This window comes from Coccinella septempunctata, chromosome 8 (genome assembly GCF_907165205.1).
Source record: "Coccinella septempunctata chromosome 8, icCocSept1.1, whole genome shotgun sequence".
Classification (NCBI taxonomy): Eukaryota; Metazoa; Arthropoda; class Insecta; order Coleoptera; family Coccinellidae; genus Coccinella; species Coccinella septempunctata.
The window spans coordinates 1,167,889-1,194,469 of NC_058196.1; the positions used below are offsets into that span (position 1 = coordinate 1,167,889).

General features: G+C 37.5%; 2 protein-coding genes and 1 long non-coding RNA gene across 8 annotated transcripts; all 3 read right to left on the minus strand.

Annotated features, from left to right (window-relative positions):
- Positions 1-538: 538 nt before the first annotated feature.
- LOC123319194 lies at positions 539-2,791 on the minus strand. Its single transcript, XM_044906056.1, has one exon. The coding sequence runs from the start codon at positions 2,789-2,791 to the stop codon at positions 539-541; it is 2,253 nt and encodes a 750-aa protein (XP_044761991.1).
- Positions 2,792-5,695: 2,904 nt separating this feature from the next.
- LOC123318597 lies at positions 5,696-9,023 on the minus strand. Its single transcript, XR_006538377.1, has 3 exons — positions 8,553-9,023; positions 8,017-8,226; positions 5,696-7,631 (listed from the first exon to the last, which is right to left on the minus strand). It is a non-coding gene; the product is annotated as an uncharacterized LOC123318597 (long non-coding RNA).
- A 1,101-nt stretch (positions 9,024-10,124) lies between these two features.
- LOC123318580 lies at positions 10,125-26,441 on the minus strand. Of its 6 annotated transcripts, none has more exons than XM_044905251.1 (6): positions 25,155-26,441; positions 24,988-25,068; positions 24,806-24,896; positions 24,286-24,396; positions 23,393-23,494; positions 10,125-10,368 (listed from the first exon to the last, which is right to left on the minus strand). In XM_044905251.1, exons 2-6 carry the CDS (start codon positions 25,015-25,017, stop codon positions 10,295-10,297), a joined length of 408 nt encoding a protein of 135 aa, XP_044761186.1. In that variant the 5' UTR covers positions 25,018-25,068; positions 25,155-26,441; the 3' UTR covers positions 10,125-10,294. The 6 variants fall into 6 exon arrangements, 4 of the variants coding, with proteins under 4 accessions (XP_044761186.1, XP_044761187.1, XP_044761189.1 ...); XM_044905254.1 differs by lacking the exon at positions 10,125-10,368 and adding an exon at positions 22,951-23,008; XM_044905252.1 differs by having other exon boundaries at positions 24,988-26,441.
- Positions 26,442-26,581: the final 140 nt, after the last annotated feature.

The window sequence follows — 26,581 nt, forward strand, 5'->3', positions numbered from 1 at the left end:
ATAAGCCCTCTGTCTCAGGAAACAACCTTCCGGAAGTCAACCAGTAGTTCGACGCAGATATGTCGACGTAATCATGGTTGACCTCCTTCTGGTGCCTTCCATGCAAAGGTTTGCCGATCAGTTTCTGCATTTTAATAACAAAATCAGAAGTAGATCGGTAAAACACGTTTTACTGATACTAATAATCTATGACAATCGATTTCGGCCGTGGGGCCATCATCAGGTCAGCTGAAAGAACACAATAGTAAGAACAAGAATTTTAAAAAACCATCTGAACATGTCTCATGCTATATAGCATTTTTATACACTCACCGTCGAGAAATATGCAAATTTACAATGATTATCTTTGAAATCAAGAATCAGACAAAACATGTAGATATTATAGAAGTATAGGTTAGCTCAATTTTTCAGAATGGAATTTGCAGCACAGACGGGTACATAACGTGATCTTACAAGGCTCACTGACAGTTGACGGTTGAGTATGGCACTTTGACGTTCTATGGTCGAGTGGATATACAGGGGTAACGAGAAATGAGAGTCACTGGTTGGGAAAGAGAACTAGTTTGAACAAATTTGGGTTAGGAAAATCTTTAATCTCGTTGAGGAGGTGTTCACTATTTTTGTTCTTCAGAATCTCGAGTTGTTCTAGAAGAGTTAGTCTCCAGAAGTCGTCGCTTTCGTGAATTATGGTCAGTCCCTCGAGTGAAGCGGAATGTTCATTTTCATGCAAGTGGCCACCCATCGCTGAAGCTGGTCTATTCTTGACATGTTCATTAAATCTGATTCCTGCGGCTCTGGTTGTCATACCAATATAGAAGGCAGGGCAGTTGTCGCAATTTATTTTATAAATTCCACTTTTTTTGGCGTTGTTTTTCTTTGGTTTATTGTTAACCAGTAGTCTCTCTAAAGTTTTATGTGAGCTGTTAATGAGGGATAGGTCGTGATTGGAAAGCAGAGATTTTAACTTGCAGTTGAATCCATGGAAGTAAGGAACCACCACATAAGTTTTCTTGATAGGAGTATGAGGGTACACTTTCTTGTAAATGCGTTTTTCTTCGATAGAGGCTAAGATGTTGTCCACAAATTGTACAGGGTAGCCATTGTTGGTGGCAATCTTGTAGATGTTGCCAAGTTCTTTATTGTAGTCTGTTTTAGTAAGGGGAATGTTAAGCAGGCGGTTCAGAAGAAAGTAGAAGGCTGTCCTCTTGATCTGGGGTGAGTGGTAGGAGAACTTAGGGATCACAACGTCAGTTTGTGTGGGCTTTCTGTAAATATTATAGTTAAACGAATTGTCGGGGTTCAGAGTAATGTTCAAGTCCAAGAAGTTAATATTGTTGTTATCGGAAATCTCTAGTGTGAATTTAATTCTGGATAGGGAGTTGATGAACGTGAGAAAGGAGTTTAATTCGTCAAGGGTTCCAGACCATATACAGAATATGTCATCAACGTACCTTCTCCAAAGAATTATTTTATGTGATAAGTGGTGTTTGATGATTAGAGACTCCAAGTAAGCTACGAAAATCTCTGCAAGAAGTCCACTGATGGGTGAACCCATAGGTACACCATCTGTCATAGTGTAAACACTGCCATTGAAGCTGAAGAAATTTTGCTTAGAAATAAGTTCCATTAAGTTCATTATCGTTTGGATGTCTTCGTTATCAATATTGAAGTCCCTTAGGGTCTGACAACCATTCAGGAATTCCCTCAGTAAAGAGAGGGATTCTGCGACTGGAATGTTTGTGTAAAGATTAACTATGTCGAAGGAAACTAAAATATACTCATTGTTCGAGTCTAATTTGGTGGATTCTATGATGTTGACTAATTCTATCGAATTTTTTACAGACATGGGTGATTTATAGCCTAATTGATGGGTCAAGATGTGGTTGATGACCTTTGATACCTTATGGGCTGGTGAACTGTGTGCTGAAGTTATAGGTCTGATGCTCTTGTCTACTTTATGAAGTTTTATAAGACTATATAGATTTGGGATCTGTGGGTTCTTTTCTTTAATGTTATGAATGTTTAAGCTAGGGGTGAACTTCTGAAGGGTAGGCAAGGCCGTCCTGAGTAGCTTGTTCAATCGAGTGGTGTACCTTGTCAAGATGTTAGTTACGTTTGCGTGAATGTTATTGTCTTCGAAGAATTTCAATGTTTTTTCATTATAAACAGAAGTTGGAAGGATAACCAGACCTGCATTTTTGTCTGCTCTAGTGACTGTGAGGTTGTTAGACGAGATTTTATGTCTAATAGATTTTAAGGTTGTAGTAAACTGTCTTTTTGTGAGACCTGGTGTATTGTAGTGAAGTGTACTATGTCTTCTATTGTAGTTGTTGAGTATGTGCCCAAATTCTCCATATAATGTGCCATAAACAGGATGTTTTCGCAGTTGTATTTCCAAGTCGATGGCTGTGGTCTGCATGTTGAACTTCTGAGGGGTCGGGGCAAATTTGTGCCCAAGGTTAAGTAGAGTAATCTCTTCTAATGTGAACTGTGTATCGGACAAGTTAGTGAAACGTCCGTGGAAGGTGTGCAAGGAACTGTCACCAATCGGCCTGTCAACATGTTTGCTGTCATTGTCTGGCCGATATGAAGAGATGTTGTTGAGCTGGTGAGAAGTCTTGATCAAGCTGTGAAGTTTTCTCGATCTTATATGATCTGATTCGTAGTTTTCAAAGAATACATCTGCTTCGAGTTTGTTGACTAGTACTTCGTATTCTATGGTGTGTAATGTCTTAAGTAGATGGTGATGTAGGAATTTGAGTTTCATATCCACAAAGCCAGATACATTCATTTGTCTTCTTATCTCCTTTTTCAGCAATGTAAGTTTTAACTTGTGTGTGTATCTTTTATCGAAGTTGGAAGAGAACCTTATGTTCAAGAACTTTGGGATGATGTTGAGCTCTTTACAAGTTAATAGGAAATTAATATGTTGTCTTGTCCTATGTCGGGTGGTGAGTGCATATTTCAGCTGTCGGAGGGTACTGGATAGCTCCATATTTTCAATTTTGTGAATGAAATTCTCCATAAACGTGTTGTGAAATCAATAACAAAATCATTCTGCATTCTACTTTCTGCAGAGTGTTCGACGGTTTCCAAGTGGTCATGCTGTAGCTTTAACGGTGTAGAAGTATCAGCAACACAAACTACTCGATGGAGTTCTGATGAAGTAGCCTTGCTCAGAAAATATTTTCGAAGTCCTTCAATTTCCTGGGTCATACGGTTGGACAAATCAACAATTCCTCTTCCCCCAAGATGTCGTGGCAGCTCGGTCCGTTCTATTGAGCTTTTGTGGTGATGTTTATTGTATTTAGTCAGCATCGTCCTTATTTTTCTCTGTAAGGCTGCTGAATCGGTGGTGGTCCAAGAGATGATACCGAATGGGTAGCTCAGCGTCGAGCAAGCGTAGGTATTGATAGCTTATTATTATTATTGCTTCAATTTTTACCTGGCTTTTTCTTATGGGAAAGCTTTTCCACACATCAGTACCTTTAGCATGAAAAAATTTGCAAGTAGTAATGAAAACAATTCCAATATCTATATCGACACAAGGAACCTTGTGCCGATTCGATACTTTTGGGAACGATATATATTTCGAATAATGAAAATGGCATAAAACGCCAACACTTATTCTGTAGAAATGTCTTGATTAGCAGCACTCAGAATTTTTTCGCCACAGCATAGTTCACAATTTTTTCTGCGAAGGATTCCATTTTGTCCTGCACATGGTTAAAGGGGTGTGAGTAGGGAATGCAATCTCGGTGCGAGATCGCGAATGCGGGATCCGCGAGATTAGGAAATTACGATCTCGCAGGATCCCGGTATTTTCGAGATCTCGGTAGTTCTGAAGAAATTCAAAAAGTGGTTGAAATTTCTTGGTTGTGAATATGAGGTTGATTAATAGAATATTACTCACTGAGGGAGCCCGGAAACCAGGAGGCCAGTATAAGCGGTTTAAAGATACACTACATCAATCCCTAAAATCAGTTAATGCTAATCATAACTGGGAACAACTAGCGTTCGACAGGTCACAGTGGAGGTCTTTGGTCCACAGTTATAATGGAGAATCGAGAAGGATACAGCGGCGGCCAGATCTGGTTGGAGACTATCCATGCCCTGAGTGTGGAAGGATCTGCAGGTCACGGTTGGATCTCTTTAGTCACAGGAGGGCACACAGTCGCAGCTAGCACTAAGAAGTTACAAGTCTGTTCGAATTTATTTTTTTGTTTTTTTTTTTTCTTCTTTTTGTAGATTTATTCCCGGTAACGGGATACAGCAATAAATGAATGAATGACTTAGAAGAAAAAACTTTATTCTTAAATACATAAAAAACAACTCATTATCCTTTTCTTTATAAAAACAAAAACAATAATAATAACATAATCAATGAAAAAATTCATGAGTGATTTTGAAATAACTCCTCAAAATACAAAGATTGCTCAGGGTGTTGTCTGATAACCTGCACCTGATATCTGTTGCTATGTACCCAGCAGCTGAAAATGCCCTTTCTGCTTCCACACTAGTTGGCATCAGTGTGGAAAAGCAATTATATGCAAATTCTAAAAATATACCCCTTGCTCCTCCACACTCATAAAGGGACATCTCTTTCTTTAGAAGAGACTCTAATCTGTCCAAGCTGCTACTGGTTGTATTCATAACAAGATTTTTAGATACCTTCAGAGTCTTTTCTAATTCTTCTTGTAGAGTTTTATTCAATTTTTCAGAAATATACTACTACGGCCCAATCCCGCCGATCTCGATCGGGATCTCGTTATTATTCTGCTGCGGGATTGATCTCGAAAAATCACACGAGATCTCGCGAGATCGGGATCCCGCGGGATCGGGATTGCATTCCCTAGGTGTGAGTCTTTTAAAATTTCATACGGCACTTTTCCCGAAAAGAACGGGTCAATTACTTTTCACATCATTTACCGTTGGGAGGAATTCGAATTATTTGAAAATTGTCTAATTGCTGCGTAGTTTTCTTCTAGAAGGTTGTGAAATTACCAGTTTTCTATATTCAATTAATCCTTTTTTACTCTCTTCGATTCCTTTGATAGTTAGGGACCAATTATTATTATTATATTGGATCAACCTGCTACTGAATTCATATATTTTTTCTCAAACTGGAGGCGATCACACTAAGAGACTGCCTGCTTCTCTTATGAGGTCTGTTGAGATAATGATTTCGATCTGACATTTTTGAAATGTCGGAGTGGGCACCATCTCCTATGACAACACTATCAATATCCTTAAATGTTTGAGGATATTTCTCAATCAATTATTATATTTTGCCGGATATTCTAGTTTTTATTTGTGTCATTTCATGAACAATGGTGTGAAGAATGTGTGTAATATATTGTTTTTCACGTTTTTCGTCTTGATAATGTTTTATGACTTCCAGTGGAAGCTTATGCAGAGGAATTCTGAAATTAGACCATACTTCTTCCATGTTGGTGTCTGTCGCTATTGAGTTGCCGAGAAGATCTTCGTTTTCTATATTGGCCATGTGGGTATCATCACTTAGAGGGATGAAAAAATCCGCAGAACTAGCCTTAAAGCTCTAACTAACACATGAACTATCAGATTGGGGCAGATTATACTGCGAGACCAATTTTTCGCCTTTTTGCAACAATATAAATGTTTCCCTGCTAAGATGGCTGACAATTTTATCTTCATCCAAACGGGTACCATCAACATCAGATTCAAGAGCCAGTTGATCCCCCTCAATGTGGAGTTTTTGAGAAGCTGCAAAATAATTTTTTTAAAGCTTTGATTAATTGGGATGATACCATTTTTTTTCAATTCATGGTGGAAGATAATAAATATAATTTTTTTTCAAAGAACTGATTCATACCTATATATTATACTTATAAAGGAAGATAGACCAAGTATGTTCACAATTTACTGGGGAAAAACATCAAGTTTGTTTATTTTCTTTGTCGCCAAATCTATGCGACGTTCAGGCATATCGCGTATGTTTCGGAAACAGAAAAAACTGAGTATCGAGAAATTGAGCTGGAAAATCACTAATACAGAGATTGAAACGTGTAAGGAAAGCCTTAATATTCCAAGTTTAATGAATTAAAAATTTGCTGTAATCGACAAGGTCAATATTTTGTCTTGAAATTTCAGAAGAAAAAAAAAACATTTGAAATGCGTCACAATTTGCACTCCGTGCGCTCGAAATGTTTACCTGTTTAATTTGTCGACAGCTGAAATTATTTTCGAATTAACTTCTATTGGCAGTATTTCGCAGACTAAATATTCTGATATTTATTAAAGAAAAGTTTTTAAAATGGTGAGATATTGTTATATTTGCAAAATTAATCCCAAGGATCCTGGAAACGAAGGACATTCGTAAGTAAAGGTTAATTCAATGTTTGTTTCGGAATTCAGTGTTGACTCGTACCACTTTCAATTTCGCGGGAAGTCTAGAAAATCGCCGCCAAAGGTTTATACTTCTCTTTTTCTTTTTTATGATTATTGTTCTTCATGTGTAAAAAGCTTATTAGCTTCTTCCTTGAGCGATCTGTTACGTTAGTTTCAAAAAATTTCTCTTGAAGCCTGTATTCGAGTTTAAAAATATTTGGTTTTGGGTAATCAACTTGAACGCAACTGACCCCAGACCATTTTACAACATTTCCACAATCATCTTTATATATTTTCCCACAATCATCTTTATATATTTTCATTGTAGTTTTAAGCAATGGATCTTTCAAATCGAAAAAGTCGACTTGATTCATTTCTTTTACGATATTAGGCTTTTTTATGCATGCCATCCGTGCAATCGTGTACCATTGCCCAGGGTTATAGATAGGTATTCTTCTAGCACATGTTTCAATTGCACTGTGCATCGAGTCGCCTTCGTTTTGGGTATGTCCTACCTCCATGAAATGTAAAGTAATCTTCATTTTATACTTAACAACAGCATATAGGAGCATAACATGAACAAATTTATTTTTGTTTTGGCCCGCACAATTGTCCGAATTGTCCTTGCAACCCTCTAGTGCTTTTTGTTTGATATATTCCAAAACGCAGCTACTAATTTCACATGTACCTCGAGATGCGATTGCTTCATGCCACATATAACAGTATCCCTGTTTTTTCCAGCCTCATTCTTCTTCTTTGCAATATTCACACCTTTAACACTACATCATCATAATAGCATGGTTCATAAATGGATGCAAAATCCGTGATGGCTCTAATAATTTTTTTTACCTCAGTCATAAGGCGACCGATCAGTCTCAATTTTGATCGTATGAAGTAATTTAGATGAAGTTTTCGGTATTTTCTGCATAAAGAATTACATTAAATTATGGCCAATTCATCATACCTTATTATTCACGATACATCATCATCCCTCAGTTTAAGAATGATGATGTTTTTCAAAACAGTATCTGCTTTTTTGTGCACAACTGCATCTTCTTTTCATTTGAGTCTTCTGATGCCAGTTTCAGAATAAAACCCCCTGCAATGCAGACAAACCTGATAATCGTTGAAATTTTTTTTTAATTTAATTTGAGGTCTTCTGGTGACAAGAAGTTGGCCATTATTGTAGGCGTTTTTTGTATTGAACTCAAAGTTGCCTTTCTTCCTAAGTGAAGAAATTTCTTCCTGACGTTCTTTGTAACCTAAAATTAGGAGTAATGAATAAAATAGGAACATTTTCAATATGTTCTTGGATCAAGTGTATAACCCAGTAGAGGAACAACGTAATTGAACGAAACGAGACTAAATTTTTGGCTTTGTAGTGGAGGTACATAGTAGACAAAGAGAGAACTACAATATGCTTAGCAACTTTGCTAACCGTACTGTAATTATAGTTATTTTTACGATAATTGCAACTTGACATGCTATTGTACTACAAACTACAATGCTAGGCAACGAACCCAGTTCTGTCAGTTCAGCCTGACTACATCATCACCCTCCCAACAGGTGCTTATGTACATTGTGCAATGTGGTAGTCTAAGCATTTCTTGACACTAATGCCAGTACAACTATGTAAAAAAAAAATACCTTTTGGTAAAAGCAGCAACTTCTTCACTTCGATGCAATCTTTATGAACAGTCTCGATATGTCTGGCAAACTTTGTGACCAACTTCTTGCAATATACTTATGCAGAAATATCTCTTACTTTTATTTTTCGTATTTTGGATTTATTTTATATCGCACTTTCCAGAGAAGTGTCATTCCTTCTCGCCTTATTCACATTTTCATCATAATATTCTGAAAATAAAACTGTAATCAAAAATATAGAAAATTTGAAATAACATTCTACTCTGGAATCCTTTGTTGAACAGAAAAATCACATGATAATTCTACAATACACTGATTATTATTAGGTCAAATTGAGCGTAGCCTCTAAATTATTATGTACTGAAAAAATAAAATTAGGGAAAGCACACAATAAAAGAAGAGATTTTGGGCATAATGACTTGAGCTGTTATCTAAGTATTACCATCTGAAATTCATGAACTATTGCTAACTTTCAGTTGAATGTATTGTGAAATGCGAATGGTGTAAAAAAACAATTGTTTCATTGCTAGCCTTACCAGATACATTATCTTCATTGGAGTCATCATTATTATTTTTGCTTTGTGCAATTTCTTCATCGTTTTCATATGTACTGTTTTCTTCATTATGATCCAATCCAGCATCAGAATATTCTGAAAATAAAACTGTAATTAAAAATATAGAAAATTTGAAATAACGTTCCACTCTGGAATCTCTTATTGAACACAAGATTCACATGATAATTCTACAATACACTGATTTTTAATTCAAATTGAGCGTGGTTCCTAAAAAATTATTTACTGAAAAATAAAATTAGGAAAAGCAGACAATGAAACAAGAGATTTTGGGCATAATGACTTGAGCTGTTATCTGAGTATTACCATTCGAAATTTATGAATTATTGCTAATTTTCACTTGAATGTATTGTGACATGCAAATGGTATAAAAAAAAAACAATTGTTGCATTGCTAGCCTGACCAGATACAGTATCTTCATTGGAGTCATCATTATTACTTATATTATATTGAGCAATTTTAAAACCGATATGGTCATACGGCGTACAATTATGGGGTTGTGCGAAACCAACGAGAATTAAAATAATTCAGAGATTCCAATCAAAAACTCTTCGAACAATAGCTAACGCACCATGGTACGTTAGAAACCAAAGATTACATGAAGATCTCGAAATCCCATACGTAACTGATGTCATCAAAACCGCCTCTGCTAAATACCAAGAACGACTACAGGGACACTCTAACGATCTTATCCAGAATCTGTACGCAGGAGGACCAAACGTCAGAAGACTCAAAAAATCATGGCCTGAAGATCTCCCACAGCACCACCAGACTAGTGCAGAATAAGTAGAAATGTCACTGGACATTTCACTTTCATGTTGTAACTTACATCAAAATTACTTAATACCATTATGAGTAGATTGTAATTTCTCCAAATAAATGACATACTAAAAAAAAAAAAAAAAAATATTATATTGAATTGATGATCAGCATCCTCACTAGTGACATGATCACTAGTAGTTTTCCACATTTTTTTAGTGTGGTACCCAATTCCAAGGCTGTTGCAGGAGCCTTATATTCCTGCTGCAGAGTGTCCAATTTTGCAGTTTTATTTACTGCCTCCAACACTTTATCAAAATAATCGGGGCAGTAAATTATTGAATAGTCACGAATTTGGGGGTCAATTTTTTTCAATTCGATTAAAAATCGCCCGATTAATCGTACTTTTGATCTAATCATCTATGGAGATGTGGCAGTCGATATTTTGTGCACAAAGAATTGCCATATGCAATCGCCAACTTATCATATTTTGTTATACGGGTGACCTCATCAACCCGGAGGACCGGGAAAACTATATCCCCCAATACAGGGCTTGCGATTTTATGTATATCAGATTTTACCCTGTTACTTAATATTGTCGTGAATCTGTCCCCTTTTTTTATAAGACGGTAAACATTTAGGGTAGTGTTTCCGTATCGTATATTTGGAGAACATGCCCTTAAAAGAGGGGCATATTTTATAATCATTCATAGTTTTTTTCAAATTTTTCATTGGCCTCCGTGTGACGATAAGCTCCCCCGAATTTAGATTCTCGTCAGTGTTGTACTCATTATTTTACTCCTTTCCTCGCAACTTTTAGGTAGCAGAGAAAATTTTTGAACTTCTTCTTCTCCATGCTTCCTCTCAAGGTGGACAACCAATTTGGAAAACATTTTCTTGCAATAGATACAAAAATATTTTTTCGATCTGGAGTTTGCTGTAGTTATTTATTTTATTATTAAGCTTGACGAATTCGCTGGAGTACGGTAGGATTGTATTTTTTCCAGCAGGGCATTCTTATCTAAAAAAAAAAAAAAATGAAATGAAATTTTCTAGGAAAAGTGTCTGAAATCCTACTAGTGACATTTAATTAATTTTCAAAAATGAATGTTTTCAAATCTTCATAATGCGTAACATAATGTTTGCTAAACCTAAAAAAAATAGAAAAAACTCTTTCAACGGAAACGTATTTTTTGAAATTATATTTGTGCCTTTCGGTTGCTTTCATCATTTTACAATCCTTGGAATGTCCCCGAATTAATTCAGAATTACAGTGAACAATAATACAAATGTCATAATTGAGAGCATTTAACGAACATTTCAAAAAATTATAGCTATTGAGAGTACTACCATTCGAATCCGCATAAAAAATTCTATCTATAAAAAAAATCAGGGTGGGGCATAAATCGAAGTATTAGATTAGATGACCTCTTTAATGAATGATGAAATGCATCTATATACAAGCTGGACATTGAGCAAAAAGAGCTGAATTCTTCGTAAGAGAATTTAAGCTAGAAAGAGACAAGGAATACTGAACGTCGTAATTTATTAAATCCGAGTTACAGGCAGAATTCGTTAATTTGCAAATTTCTGGAGCCTCAACAAGGAGATTGGCTTGTGAAATTGGATAGAATTATATGAACTACCTCCCATTCCAAGAAGATAATTCTTTCATGAGCATTATTTAGAAAAACAAATTCAAGTTCTTATGGGTAATACAAATTTGTTATTAAAGGAATCACATAATTTGAACATATCTCAAAAAGAGTGGAAAGCAAGATGATTCAGACAAACCAGATATTTGTGACAGAGCACAAGCGGAAGAATCCGTACAAGAAATGAAGGTACAGAAAATGGAATACTTGAATGTATTCATTCGTGAAATCAATGAATTAACATGCTGGAGGAAAACAGAAAACAGGGGACAGTGTTCCAGAAAAAATATCACTCTGTAGATTTGCTATCGAAATTGGCATGTCACTCGGTGTGAACTATCAGTTATAATATTTATACCAAGTTTCAGTTGAATGTCTTGTGGAAGTGTTAATACTATAAGAGAAAAACTTTTTGTAACACCCTGTATATAGTTAGATATTACATGATAACAAGTTTTTACAAATCAGTTTCTTAGAAAAAATGATATAATATGCAACCAAATTTTCCTGCATGATTATTTTTTATTCAAGATACTACTAGCAAAGTTAGAGTTGATAAGGGATAATAGAAAGGTCTCTACTTCCTTTCTTACGTCACTTTTATACTTTTTATTCACAATTTTTATGAATCAGAATCTTAAGCCCGTTCGCAACAGCCGAAAATGTTCTCATACACCATGAATTCTCTGCAGTTACATATGTACTTTCAGTACATACAATTGACTGTTAACCCTTTTCAGGCCCAAATTAAAAAATTTCATTCAAAATACACTCATATTTTGAGGTCCAGAATAAATGAAATTCAATATACTTCATTGAATATCTATTTGCAAATTTTTCAAATAGTGGTTTCTACATGTAACGACCAGGACTCAACTAATAATACAAGTAATATTATTATTTCTTGTGGAAGGCAAGAAAACAGTTTTTTTTGTCACCTAAGCAAAGACCAAATTTACACGCTGTAGAGCGCCATTTTGCAGAACTATTGCAACCCAATCCGAGAGGAAGCCTTTGACTTACCACTGTTGCAGCTGTTTTGAGATGTAACCGCATGGAATATGTATTATTAGAGGTGGTTTCATAGGGTGTTGGTGTTCGTGGACTGTATTAACTTGATGAAAAACAAAACAACTCTTTTCACTTAAAGGGTAACTTTATTGTTTTTCGAACTGAACGCTTTTTTACAATCTGGACTTGCTCTTTTAACATCGAGAGAGTAAGTGAGTGAATGTATATGTAGTAAATGTAAACACTGACTCGTGATTAAGTTCGTAAATGACTAAGACTAAAGTAAAGGGAAGATTCCTTCCGCGTGGATGTTACATAGCTCTAAGAAAGCAAATGATGCGGTAGATGGCAGGTCCAGCTCATCACGGTAGCGCTGTGGCGCGAACATGCCGCCCCCTTTGCAAAGCCCAAGCTTTCAAATCTCAACGGGGAGAGGACAAATCTTTTGGAAATTCCGTTTTAGAACTCCTGCACTTGTTCGGATTGAGGCACTGCGAGCTACGCCATCTTGACCTTTGTGTAATGCTATGACTCGTCCAAGACGCCATTCAGTGGGTGGGGATTGATCGTCCTTGATTACTACCATTTGATTTTCGAGCAATTGACCATGCTCGCTTTTCCACTTTTGTCTGGATTGAAGTTCTACGATATAGTCTCGCTCCCATCTTCTCCAAAAATCCTGACAGATCTTCTGCATTAACTGGAATCTTGAAAGACGGTTCATCTTTGTGTCAGTGACATTTTCTTCTGGTGCAGCTATCAGCGTTCTGCCAATGAGGAAGTGAGCCGGAGTGAGGGAACTGAGGTCATTTGGATCAGGGGAAAGTTGACAAAGAGGTCGAGAATTCAAAATAGCCTCAATCTGACATAAAATAGTACTAAACTCCTCAAAAGTAAGGTGTGTATTGGACAAAACATGTTTCAGGTGTGACTTTACGCATCGCACATTTGATTCCCAAAGACCGCCCATGTGAGGGGAATATGGGGGGATAAACTGCCAATCAATGCCCTCACAAGTAGAGGAAGAAGTCAATTCGTCTTTTTTCTGAGACAAAAACTTGCCTAATTCACGAAAGGCACCTACAAAATTTTTGCCGTTGTCAGAAACTATCTTTTTGGGCCTTCCACGCCTGGAAATAAATCTTCTTAAGGATTGCATAAAAGATTCCGTTGAAAGACTTGAAATTAATTCGAGATGCACAGCCTTTGTAGCAAAGCAGATAAATAATCCAATATAGCACTTTTCCAATTTGCCGCCGCGACCTCTACTTAAACCATGACGTATAATGAAGGGACCTGCGTAGTCGACACCGACGCAGCTAAATGGAGGAGATGGAACGATTCTTTCTCGCGGTAAATTTCCCATTAAGGGCTGAACTGTTTCTCCTCTGTGTCTTGCGCACCGTATGCATTTCCTCACGATTGAGCGCGCCATATTTCTACCGCCGATAGGCCAAAACTCTTCCCTTATAAAGGCTAGCAAGCTATGAGGACCCACGTGTAGGTGGCGAAGATGCTCATAAGAAAACAACAGTTTGGTTAAATGATGTGCGCAATCCAAAACTATAGGATGCTTTTTGTTGAAACTCAAATCGGAATATTCTAAACGGCCGCCGACGCGTATAAGGCCAGCAGAATCGGAAAACGGAGTCAAACTTAACAATTTGCTCTTGCCATTTATTTTTCGATGTTGGGATAGATCAGACACTTCTCTGGGAAAGGATTGAATTTGTGATATTCTCAATAAAATTGTTCGAGCGCGATTCAGCTCTTGTTTAGACAAACATCCGAAAACTCGCTCAGTCTGAAACGTTCTACAGTTTTTGGCAAATCGCAACATGTAAGCAACCGTTCTCACCAAATGGGTATAACTTGAAAATCTCTCGAAAGGAAATAAGGTTTCCTGACACTCTTTAATAGCGACGCATGTTTGCTGCCTTAGCTCCGGCAAGTTGACAACTGCATAAGTATGATTCGGCCAATTGCCTTTTTCTAGGCACAACCAGGTCGGTCCGCGCCACCAAAGTTGTGATTCCAACAACTCGCTTGGATAGAGCCCTCTTGATACTAAGTCTGCGGGATTGTCGCGCGTAGGTACATAACGCCACTCGCAATTAGCAGTTAAACCCTGAATTTCCGCAACTCTATTGGCGACGAAAACTTTTAACGAACTGGGACTCGCGCTTATCCAAGCAAGAACGATTTGTGAGTCGCTCCATAAAAAACATTCGTCAAACTTGAGTGTCATTGATTTTTTAACTTTGTCCGCTAATCGAGAAAGAACTAGTGCGCCGCATAACTCTAAACATGGCACACTTATTGTTTTAATAGGTGCCACCTTGCTTTTAGCAGTCAACAAATGGACATGTATCCTACCCTCGACGTCGATGCTTCTTACGTACACGCATGCACCGAACGCACGCTCGCTTGCATCGCAATATCCATGCAACTCGATACGTTGAGGGTTGTCGCAAACTACTCGTCGTGATATTGAAATTTTCTCTAAATTCGGCAGATCGTTTAAAAATCTGAACCATCTATCGGCTAGATGTTTGGGCAACGCATCATCCCATCCTAACTTCTCGAGCCATAAACTTTGCATCAGAATTTTGGTGATGATGATTGACGGGCTGACTAATCCCAAGGGGTCGAATATTTTAGCATTTACGGATAAAATGAGCCTCTTAGTGCATCTACTACCGACATCGAGATTCTCTAACGTGTACAATAGCTTATCATTGAGACACGACCAAGTTAATCCTAACGTTTTCGCGTTTTCCCCAGGACCGAACTCTATGATCCCGCAAGGAGAATCCTTGTTATCTATATTAGCTAGAACTTCTGGTTCATTGGAATACCACTTTCTTAATTCAAAGCACCCGCTTAGTAAAACAGATGAAACTTCTGCGCAAATGCTCTGCGCATGCTCAATAGTATCAGCGCCTGTAAGCAAATCGTCTACATAGAAATCTCGGCGAATGATTTCCGCAATGTATGGCTGGCTGTCTTGACACACTTTTGCTAGTTCGAAAAGGCAACGAATTGCTAAGTAACTCGCACATGCCTGACCATAGGTTACCGTGTTCAGCGTATATGATTTCAGCGGCTGGTCGGGACTATCACGCCATAATATTTTTTGAAGGTTTCGCAGACTAGGTTCGATGAGCACTTGTCGGTACATCTTAGCGCAATCTGCTGAAATAACGTACTTGTGCTGTCTAAATCTCAAGATGATTGACAACAAGTCTTCTTGCAAAATTGGACCGATATACTGGATATTGTTAAGAGAGATTCCGTTACTGGTAGGAAATGACGCATTGAAAACTACTCTTAAACGTGTAGTCTTGCTGTTTTCCCGTAAAATTCCGTGATGCGGCATGAAATATTCGCATACATCATCGTTTATCTGCTCTTCAGCTAAACTCATATGATTGAGGTCTATGTACTCCGAGAGGAAATTTGTATAGAGAATTTTAAGCGATTCGTTTTTGCTTAGTTTTCGTTCGGTACTATGGAACAACTTCTGTGCTTGACTACGTGATTCGCCTAAACAGCTAGGATGTTGCTTTAGTGGAAGAGTGACTATGAAACGCCCAGAAGAGTCTCTACGAGTGGTTTGTTCAAAGATTGTTTCGCATTCAATTTCTTCGCGTGACCAAGGCTTGACAACGGAGCACTCTTCGGTTTCCCAAAACTTCGACAGTATTCTACATAACTCTTGATTTGTGCTCAGGTGACATGAAGTGTTGCGAACGTTGTTATCATTACTAACGCGACCGGAGACGATCCAACCAAATACCGTGTCCTGTAATACTGGCTTGTTCCTACCGCACGAAATTTTATTAGGCTTGATGATTTCCCAGAATAACTCTGCTCCGATAAGCATATCGATGGGAGCGGGCTTATTGAATTCGGGATCCGCCAATTGCAGATCACTAGGAATTTTTAACGAACTAACATCAAACCCCCACGCTGGAGTCATACTGGTGATATTAGAAAGAACGAAACAGTTAACACTCGCTTTAAACTTACCATACCGAGAGTTTAGATCTACTACGCATTTCTCTTTGATTTTTGAAATATTGCCTGAGATACCTAGAACGTTTAAGCTTGCGTTGCTTGTTGATATACCCAAACGCTGACGCAAACTATCCGTGATGAAACTTGATTGCGATCCAGAGTCTAACAGTGCACGTACCGAAACGGGCTGATTGGACTCGTCAAAAACTATAACCTTTGCTGTAGACAATAACACTGTGTGATTATTGAGGACGTCTACGCCACTGGCTAAAGAGTTTACGTTATTCGAACTTGAGACGCTTTCTTTGGTAACCGCTGTGTATTCATTTTCAGGATGTAAAAGAGTGTTATGCCAAGCTTTGCATTTTTTACAAGGACCGGACCTACATTTTTTGCTCGAATGATTATTCAGTAGACAAATATTACAGAGATTGGCCTGTTTAACAAACTCTATTCTTTTTTCCAATGACAAACCTAAAAATGATTCACATTTATAAATCGAGTGAGAATCTTTGCAGAAGAAACATGACAAAGCCGTAGAATTATTGGAAACTAGGGATTTGGAACTTTGTCGGAAATCTTTCCTTTTGTTTTCATCTGCCACGTACCTACTGGAACCGCTTTTAAATTCAAGGGTTTCTAATAAATCTGCACGGTTGCGCAAAAAGGTTTGTAAATTTTCTAACGTCGGGTTATCACACGATAAGGAATGCTTTTCCCATTCACTAAGTGTTTTAGCATCTAACTTGCTTGCTGCTAGAAAAATCAATAATGGGTCCCAATTTTTTGTGTTCTGTTCCAATTGTTCTAGTGAGCGCAAATGCTTGGACAGATCATCGACTAATTTACGCAACTTGTAAGAACTTTCCTTTGTTATAGACTCTAAACCGAAGATTAATTTGATATGATTATGAACTAATAATCTAGTATTATTATATCTATCGCATAAAACTTGCCAAGCTACTGTGTAACCTGCACTTGTGAATTCAACTGCTTTGATTACAAGGGCTGCACTTCCCTCTAGGGAGGCTCTAAGGTAATGATACTTCTGAATCGAACTCAGAGACTCATTGCTATGAACTAAAGACTCGAAAGTTTCTCTGAACTCTAACCAATTTTCATATTTTCCCTGGAACTTGGGAAGGGCAATAACTGGCAATTTAACTCCACTTAAAATACTGGTAGGACTACCTGTCTCTGACACTGCGGAATTTCTTGAAGAGATTTGACTATTGAAGTCCACAATTATTTTACTTGCTAACAGGGACTTGGCAATCGACCGGTAATCGTAATACGTGTCTTCGAAGGTGGCCCTAATTTCATATTCCTTCTGGAGAGCTTCTTCGGAGGCTACCAATTCTATATGGTTTTGCACCTCCTCGAACTCATCAAATACTATTTTCACGCGATCTAATCTTTCTTCTAGCTGGATCAGGTCGGTTTCACTCAGTTTATCTAGGTCTTTCTTACTATCTACGTGTTTAACAAAATTTGTTAGGGAGCTCTTTAGCGACCCTCGCTTTCTAGTTAACGAATCGGTCATTTTCAACACTACGCCAAGCAGAGCTATAATAATAATTGAGAAACAAAACGACTATTTTAAAAACTCGACAGGTGAAAAGGGAATAACAAGATCTGGATAAATGGAAAAACAGGAACGGACTCACCAACTACCTCTTGGTGCCGAATGCAATCTGATTTCCAGCTTTTCTCCTCTTTTATTCACTTCTTTTTCACATCCGTTGGCTCGAATGGACCATGTTGGTGTTCGTGGACTGTATTAACTTGATGAAAAACAAAACAACTCTTTTCACTTAAAGGGTAACTTTATTGTTTTTCGAACTGAACGCTTTTTTACAATCTGGACTTGCTCTTTTAACATCGAGAGAGTAAGTGAGTGAATGTATATGTAGTAAATGTAAACACTGACTCGTGATTAAGTTCGTAAATGACTAAGACTAAAGTAAAGGGAAGATTCCTTCCGCGTGGATGTTACATAGCTCTAAGAAAGCAAATGATGCGGTAGATGGCAGGTCCAGCTCATCACGGTAGCGCTGTGGCGCGAACATAGGGATAACACTAGGACTGAAAGGGTTAAGTTGCATACAAAATGATTTCTGCCGTTTTCTTGCCTAAATTCTGTAGAAAATTTTATTCATCTGTCAAATTTGACAGACAACGATGTTCCGACTTATTTTTGATTGTTGTTTTAGCCAATGAGCATACGATTAGGCGATAATTTTGCATTAGTGCAAATTATCGATAATTTACACTTGTGCAAAATTATCAGGTCCTTTAAAATAAAGGCAGACGTAATTATAAACGTTTATTACTTATTAAAGTAACATGAAAACTGTAGAACCTAGTTATTGAAATTTTTACAATTAAAAAGCAATTATTGAAATTTATGATTGAACCAGTCGAAGCTTGTTGTTGGTCAGTTTCTCATTTTCCTTATTATTTCCTCGAAAAACTCTTTATCGAGTTCTAAATAAGGTTTTATTGAACTGACATTTCCATGTCCCGTTATTTTCGTTAGCTGGTTTTCGTTTACCCCAACCTTGGCTAGATGGCTTACGGCAGTTGCTCGGTGAGAATGGTTTGTAAATTTGAACTTTTCGCTATCGGGACCTGCTTTTTGGACAGACAGCTTTATCCATTTTGCGATCTCGTTTCTGCCAACTGGGATATTCTTGAACCATATATTATTATTTTGCCATTCTCGATTCGGTGTAAGAAACAGACGGTTCGTCTTCACGTTAGATCCTCGTTTTGACAAAAGTTTTTTGTATAATCTTAAAAAAAAGCTTTGATAAGAAAAATTAAATAAGAAACTGTTAATTTGACCTACCTAACGGGGCAGATGTCTTCATTAGTAGTGTTTCTGATTAACCATTTACTGTCTGTTAATCTGCGGCCTCCTCCTTGGCAGGTTTTTGAAAACACTGGATTATATTCTATTCTATTTGTGCATCATTAAACTTATCTTCTTGAAAGAAATCCGTCAAACTGTGGCTGCCTCACCTCCTCGAAATGCTAGCTCATAAGATATGAGATGAAAACATTTTTTCTGCAGACTCTCCGGCTTGTTTTCATCGTAAAGCTTCAAAATTTGCAGCAATTCTTTGTAAGTAAAAGCCGATGAGCTTTCTTTTCTCTTTTCCGGGTTCATTTGTAATATTTTGCGCACAGCATCTCGTGCACCCCTAGCCGATTTAAATCTTACATCATTAAATGGATCCATCGCAATGCCGAAATCTTCACAATATTTTTCCTGAACAAGTTTTGCTGTCACGTTCCACATTGTTTTCACCACACTTTCTTTATAAAAGGATCCATCCCTCTTGCGCATGTTGCTTGCCCACTCCTTTAAAATGAAGGCAATTTTTTCCACCGGAATTCCTTGTTCTTATAAGTAATTTCTTTCGGCACAAAACTCTTGAAATTGTCTCCATACTGACGTTTTTGACTTTTTTGTATTCGTTGGAGTAAGATTGTCTATATTCTTATCAATATCTACAGCAGAAGCGTTTCCAAATCGCGACATTGCACTTAGAAAATTAAATTTGACAATGGGTTTTTTATAATAATAATAATAATAATAAATAATAAACTTTATTAATCCTTTTGGACATTATAAAAATGTATAGGACAAGTCATACAAAATAACAAACATAAGAAAAGAACTACAATAAAAAAAAAAAAATTACAGATTCAACTGATGGAGTCCTTGAGGAACTCGTCTATACTGTAGTAACATCTCTTGAGCAATAACAATTTGACCTCTCTCTTGAAAGACCTTCCATTCATGGATTTCAATCTACTGGGCAACCGGTTATACAATTTGATACCCATATAGCTTGGTGATGACTCATATTTAGCTGTATGATGTCGGGGAAAGGCAATAGTGTCATAGTTTCGTGTTCCATACTCGTGAAAGTCAGAGCATTTCTTGAAGTTACTTACGTTCAGATGGACGTAGACAAGGCTATTGATAATAAATATACAGGGGAAGGGAAGAATTTGAAATTGGTAGAAAATCGGACGGCATGAATCACATGGGCGAAGTTTGAAAATGAGGCGTATGATACGTTTCTGGGAAATAAACACCCGATTAGACCCTACCGAGGAGCCCCAGAGAACAACGTTGTAACTTAAATGGCTATAAGCCATGCTGTAATAAATAGTCAGCAGCTCCTCGACAGGGAGACAACTCCTGAGTCGTAATAAAGCATAGTAAGCAGTGTTTAGCTTACCACAAACATGATCAGTATGAATATACCACCTCAGATTAGCGTCCACATAGAGGCCCAGCAGTCTCACGTCGTCTCTCGCCTCCAAGACTCCTTGATTGTATTCAATGATGAGAGGTTCGCATGGTTTATCCTGATTCTGAAACCTGACTATCACCGACTTGGTCAGATTGAGTATGAGTGCATTTTTGTAACACCAATCAGTGAAACATTGTACTATAGTCTCACATAGCAACTTCAATTCCTGCAGACTTTTCGCTTTGATAGCGATAGAGGTATCATCAGCGAACATCACCAGTATATTGGCTACCACATATGCAGGCAGATCGTTTATGAACAGTAGAAACAGTAGTGGGCCCAGAACAGATCCTTGAGCGACACCTAGGCTGTTAGTGTGTTCGTCATTCAATCGAACATAAATTCTGCGATCAGATAAAAAAGTCCTGACCCAATCCAGAAACACACCCCTGAATCCCATTTGGTACATCTTATCCAGAATGAAACGATGTTGCAGAGTGTCGAACGCCTTCGACAGATAAAAAAATATACCTGCCACGTACTCACCGCCGTCAAGGCTCTTGTAGACAAATTCAAAAAATTCACAACTGGCCGTTTGGGTTGACCTACCATGTCTGAAGCCGTGTTGCTGATCAGATAGTATGGAGTACTTTGTCAAATAATTGTACATGCGATTGTATATTATTCTTTCAAAAATCTTGGACAATTGACTTAAGATGGAGATAGGTCGATAATTTGTTATATCCTGGCTGTCACCCTTCTTGTGGACTGGTAAAATCCGTGCCAATTTAAGGACAGATGGGAAATGCCCAGAGGACACTGATTCATTTAGTAAATGAGAAATAGGTTCAGAAATCAAAGGAGCCAAGACCTTGAGGGCTCTGGCTGATATCATATCAGGTCCTGGGCTACCACCATTCTTCAGTCCGCAAATGGTAGACGAAACTTCCTGGGCAGTAGCAGGAAAGAAAAAGAAATTACTATTAAGGGAAGTCTGCAAGGTGCAAGAACTAGAAAGGGAAACGCCAAAATATGTATGAACAGAGGCAGCATTAACCTCGGTGAAAAATTTGGCAAAGGCCTCCGATACCTTCTGTGGACAAGAAATGAGTTCATTGTCAACCCGGAGAGTGATGTTATTCTCGGATTTGACTCTATTATTCAATTCTTTATTAACTAACTTCCAAACTGTTTTGCAAACATTATCTGAACTATGTAGAATTTTTTTGTTGTAAGCCAATTTAGAGAACTTCAGTAATTGATTGTACTCAGATTTCGCACTACTATATAAGTGTGAAGCCTCGAGCGTGTTCAAGTTCTTCGTCAGCCAGTGCAGGTTCCTCAAATTGTCCCGAGCTGAAATGATTGTGGCATCGATCCAACCAGGTTTTTGGCGAGAAGGAAAGCAATTTATACGTTTTAGTGGAAAGGCTGTGTCAAATGTTGACTTCAATAAGGTAACAAACTTCTCGAACTTGTCCTCAAGGGCCGAATCAAAATGTATCCACTGAAAATCAGCACGCTCAATTAACGAATAGAAAATCTTCCAGTTGTTATCCGACATAGTTCTCATTATTTTTTCCTTAGAGGCGCAAGGATCGTTACCACGACAAACATATTCTAGTATAATTGCTCTATGGTCAGCAATGAACGCTTCAAACACACTTGCATGAACTAATTGAGAGTTAGCATTAGTGGCTATATAATCAACCTTCGTGGAGGAGGTTAGGCCATTCGAACCTGTAACAACCCTAGTTGGGTCCCTTGAGGTAACTGATAGATTATGACGTAAAAACAAGTCATTTAAAGATCGATATTGTGGAGAGAGGGATAGATAGTCTATATTGAGGTCTCCACATAAGAAAATAACATCAGAGGCAGTACTGCAGTACGTAAGTACATATTCTAAAGAATTGAGAAACAGGTCGCAATCACCTGAAGGAGGTCTATAAACACTTAAAACACAAAAAGTATCCTCACCATATTTTAACTTAACTGCACACAGTTCACAGTGCATTTCCACTGAGTATTTAGTCACATTAAGCTGCTGTACTCGGAGGCCCGACCTGACATAAATAACAACACCACCATGTTCACGGCTTGGTCTGGTATAAAAGGAAGCAATCTGATAACCTGCTATCGTCATGTAGGATAACTTCTCTGAAGAACACCAATGTTCAGCCACACTCAGTAAATCCGGGCTTGAAGAACTAAGTAAAACTTCCAAAGATGTGAACTTGCTAGCAATGCTTCGTGCATTTATCTGCATTATCTTGAACTTAGGTCTACCACTTTTGTCGTTTCCATGTTCCGAGATGGACTTTTCGGAAAAGGAGGATCCATCAGCCGACGTCTGATAAAAAACCTATTAACGGTTACTCCCTCTGGCCAAAATGCGGACTCCATTACCTGTGTTAAGTATTGGGATGGAAGTGATAGTTTAAAGGAGGAGTAGACATCAGGCTTTTTGGAATTGAGTTTTTCACATATAGGATCTTGAATTGTTTCACCTAGGTACTTGATTACATCTTCGGCAGCAGTAGAAGGACTGAGCCTCGATATATATAGATGAGCCATGGACTTTTTTGGAGCGCTCATCAAAGCAGTACTTTTCGATGAACCAATGCGCATTTTATAATGCGTCGTTTATAAAAAAGTTTTTCATTGTCCGTTGCAACGATTTTTTCCAACAGCTCCTACGTGCCTGCAATGAGTATAAATTATACAAATATCGTCGCCACTGGTGACGGCAATGTGACACCAACTGACAGCGTCACAGTACGATTTGATGGATTCACAAAATTTTCTTATTAAATTTAACTCTTGCAATGAAAATGATCGATAATTTTTGACAAATCTGCTCTCATGCAAGTTTAACTGTAAAAGGCACTCGAGCGCTCCGCGCACTCCTGCTCTTTTTCAACTTAACTTGCATTCAAGCATCTTTCCCAAAAATTATCGATAATTTTCATTGCACTAGTTAAATTACAACTGAAAATTCTTGAGAGAATTTTCGGCTGTTAGGAGTGGGCTTCACACAACAAAAAGAGCTAAAATTTTATAAGCCTTAATATGAAATTCATTTTACCAGGTAATGTTTGGGCATCTTCTATCACTTTTGTTGGACCAGTATTCATGCTGATCATTGAATCATCAGTACATCCAGTTTGCTGGGACTTTGGATTATCTTCTGTAATTGTTGAACGTGAAAACGTGTTAATTATTTACGAATTCAGAAAAGAGCAATGTACAGGGTGTTGCCAAATACGTGCAAAAGATTGAGAAAGTGATTCCATGTTGTCTTTTATGTGAACTGAAGTTTTGTGTCTTAGTGGAAGCGCCCACCAAAGTAGCATAGCACTGACATGGTACATACAGATGATTCATAACTTTTAGATATCGCATATCTGAGTGGAGTGTCAGTTATTATTATGCATCACTTTTGTCAGGTATGTGCCATATCAGTGTTACGCTACTTTGGTGGGCGCTCTCCCATACGCAACAGTAAGAGCCGAAATTCAGTATATGGATAATTTAAGTCTTAGTATAATCCATTCAAGGATGATTGACATCTCGGGTTGCTATGAAAAATCTAATTCAAGTTGGTAATAGCCCATAACTAAGGATTTTTTGTTGCGGAATTCAAAATGGTTTTGACAATCAGCAGTGATCTATAGACGGATTGTATGTGAATCTATGCACTGACCGAAGATAATTTGAATTTTGTACTGCTTTTCATGTTCTTAATTTGATTGAACTAACTGAAAATATATAATTGTATCAATTTCAAATGTTGACTAATAAGCTCTGAATTGAGATATGTATTTCTTTTTTTTTAAATACTTTTTAAGGTTATATTTATGTATTTCCGTTGTAATTGAAGCTACAGAAATTATTATATCTTGTGACCAGATATTAAGCTGGCTTACTGGGATGTCAATCATTCTTGAATGGACATTATAACATCAAACCGTATTTTACCAGGTAATGCTTGGGATTTCTCTACTTCTTGTGTTGAACTAGTGTATCCCGTTTGCTGGGGCTTCGGATTATCTTCTGTAATTGTTGAACGTGAAACCAACAGTTCAACCTCTGAAACATGAAGTCATGTTAACTTTGTACAAATTCAGAATAGAACAATGAACAAGGATTTATCGAATACGTGCCGGACGTTTATCTTGTATTAAAGGAGAACTTTTATGTAAACTAAAGCTTTTAAGCCTGTTCATGTAAAGTTGCATGGTCTCAAAAATGGAAAAGTATATGTTTTTATTGAAAGTGCTGGGCAGTTGAAGGAATGGCATTTTAAGGCATGTTCTCCTAAAAAAGGCTTCCTATGAATATTTTATCCATTTTTGACAGCATGTAACTACTCAAGACTGGATCTAAGAGCTTAAATTTACATGAAGGACTCCCTTAAATTTCAGCCAAGGAATGGCCCTCTAAAAACTCTCGCACTTATTCAATAACACCATTGCTCAAAGATATAATCATATCTTACCAGAAATTGGCGATTTCAAAGTTTGGATCTTCGACTGAATCGTCTGAAAAACCAGTAATTTCAGGACTTCTTTTTTCATACATTTCTGTTTCTGAAACATAAAGTTTGCTCCACTAATTAGAAACTCGGCTAAGTATTCCTTATTCAAAGATTTACGATAAGAACAATAAATAATATCATACCAGTGAATGATGAATTGTCAAATGAATCATCTGAAGATTCGGCTACTTGACCATTCCTATTCTCATCTGAACCAGATATTTCTAGAAAAAGATAGAAGTAGTGTAAGAATTCAGAGCGATGTAAGCCTTATTCAAAATTCCACTATGAAAATATATTTGTATCTTACCAGTAATTGCTGAATTCTTTTGCTCATCAGCATCCCCTTTTCTCGATACTTCAGAGTTCTGATCAGTAACAATAGTAACATGATCATCTGGTAATGTGGTTCCTTCTGAACTGTCTCTTCTTTCTGAAGGAGAAGCTTGTATTTCTGTGTCTGAAACATTCACAGCGGGTTTCATAAAGCTCTGATTGCCAAATCAAGCGCTTAATCGTCAATCAAATACGAAATTCTATGCTACTTTTTCTGATTTGATTCTCCGATTCACCGATTTAACCGTCTAATCAAGAAATACCACTTTGGAGAACTTCCATCTTTGAGGAAAGCAGCCCTCCTTTAAAGATCTGTTGAAGAGGATAAATAAAGGCTCCACCAAGCGTTCCAGGCAGCTCTTCAAAAATGAAGGGGGAATCCCATCAGGATATCTGACATTCCATTTGTGATGAAGGTCTGCCTGTTCCCTTTTGCAATAGCTCCTATCATCATGAAAAGCTCTTTCTTAACAAAGTGGTTTCCTGATACAAAATTCTCAACAAGAGCTAAGTTCTTTAACTTGGGGTAGGTGTTGGAAGTGAGATGAGGTCGGGATTGAGGGTCTGGAAGGGATCCTATAAATGTCTGAACCCTATTATCAATCCATTTTTCGTGGTTATCTGCAGATAGACTCTTGTAACAAGATAGAATTGTTATGCATGCCAAGACACACATAGCCCTTGTGTTCTTCATAATATAGTCGAATTCTGGAAAGATGTTAGCAAATTCTTGAAGATCCTCATCTGAAAACTCTTCATTAACAAATTCAAGATACCTCGCTCTAAATGCGGCACATGTCATAGGAATAATTTTTAAGCGTACTCCAGCTGTTTCAAATGCCCTCACTCCTTCCATCCATTGTGTTGTTTGAGTAAAATCCGAGCAGTTCAATAGTAGGCCTGCCTCACATGCTGCTAGGTTAGCAGGATCGGGTGCACAGAGTCCATGCTCAGGGTAAAATTCAGATAAGTAATGAGCAAGGATCAAATTATATGACAGATTAGTGAGCTTCTCCCCTCTTGTAACTACTCCTATTTCTATCTCTACCAGCTCTATCTCCCTCGCTTGAGTTGCATATTGAGTAGGAAGTGATTTATATAGTGCTCTGTCCTGAACCATAGAACTGAAATTTCCTGGCTCGTATAAAGTTTTTAATGATTTATTCGCCATTTTAACTGATATAGAGGTTTTATAGCAGAGTTAGTGGTAAGTGAGAGAAAAGTCACGATATATTATTCCTCTAACAATCTATGTATAATTAATAGTCTGTTTGACTTGTTCGAATGCTTTATTTCATCTTCATTTTGTTCACCTATTACATCAGGAATTTCATCATTTTAATTATACACTATCTTTTGTTCTGAATTACAACACTGTATGATCTTCATTTTGCATTAATT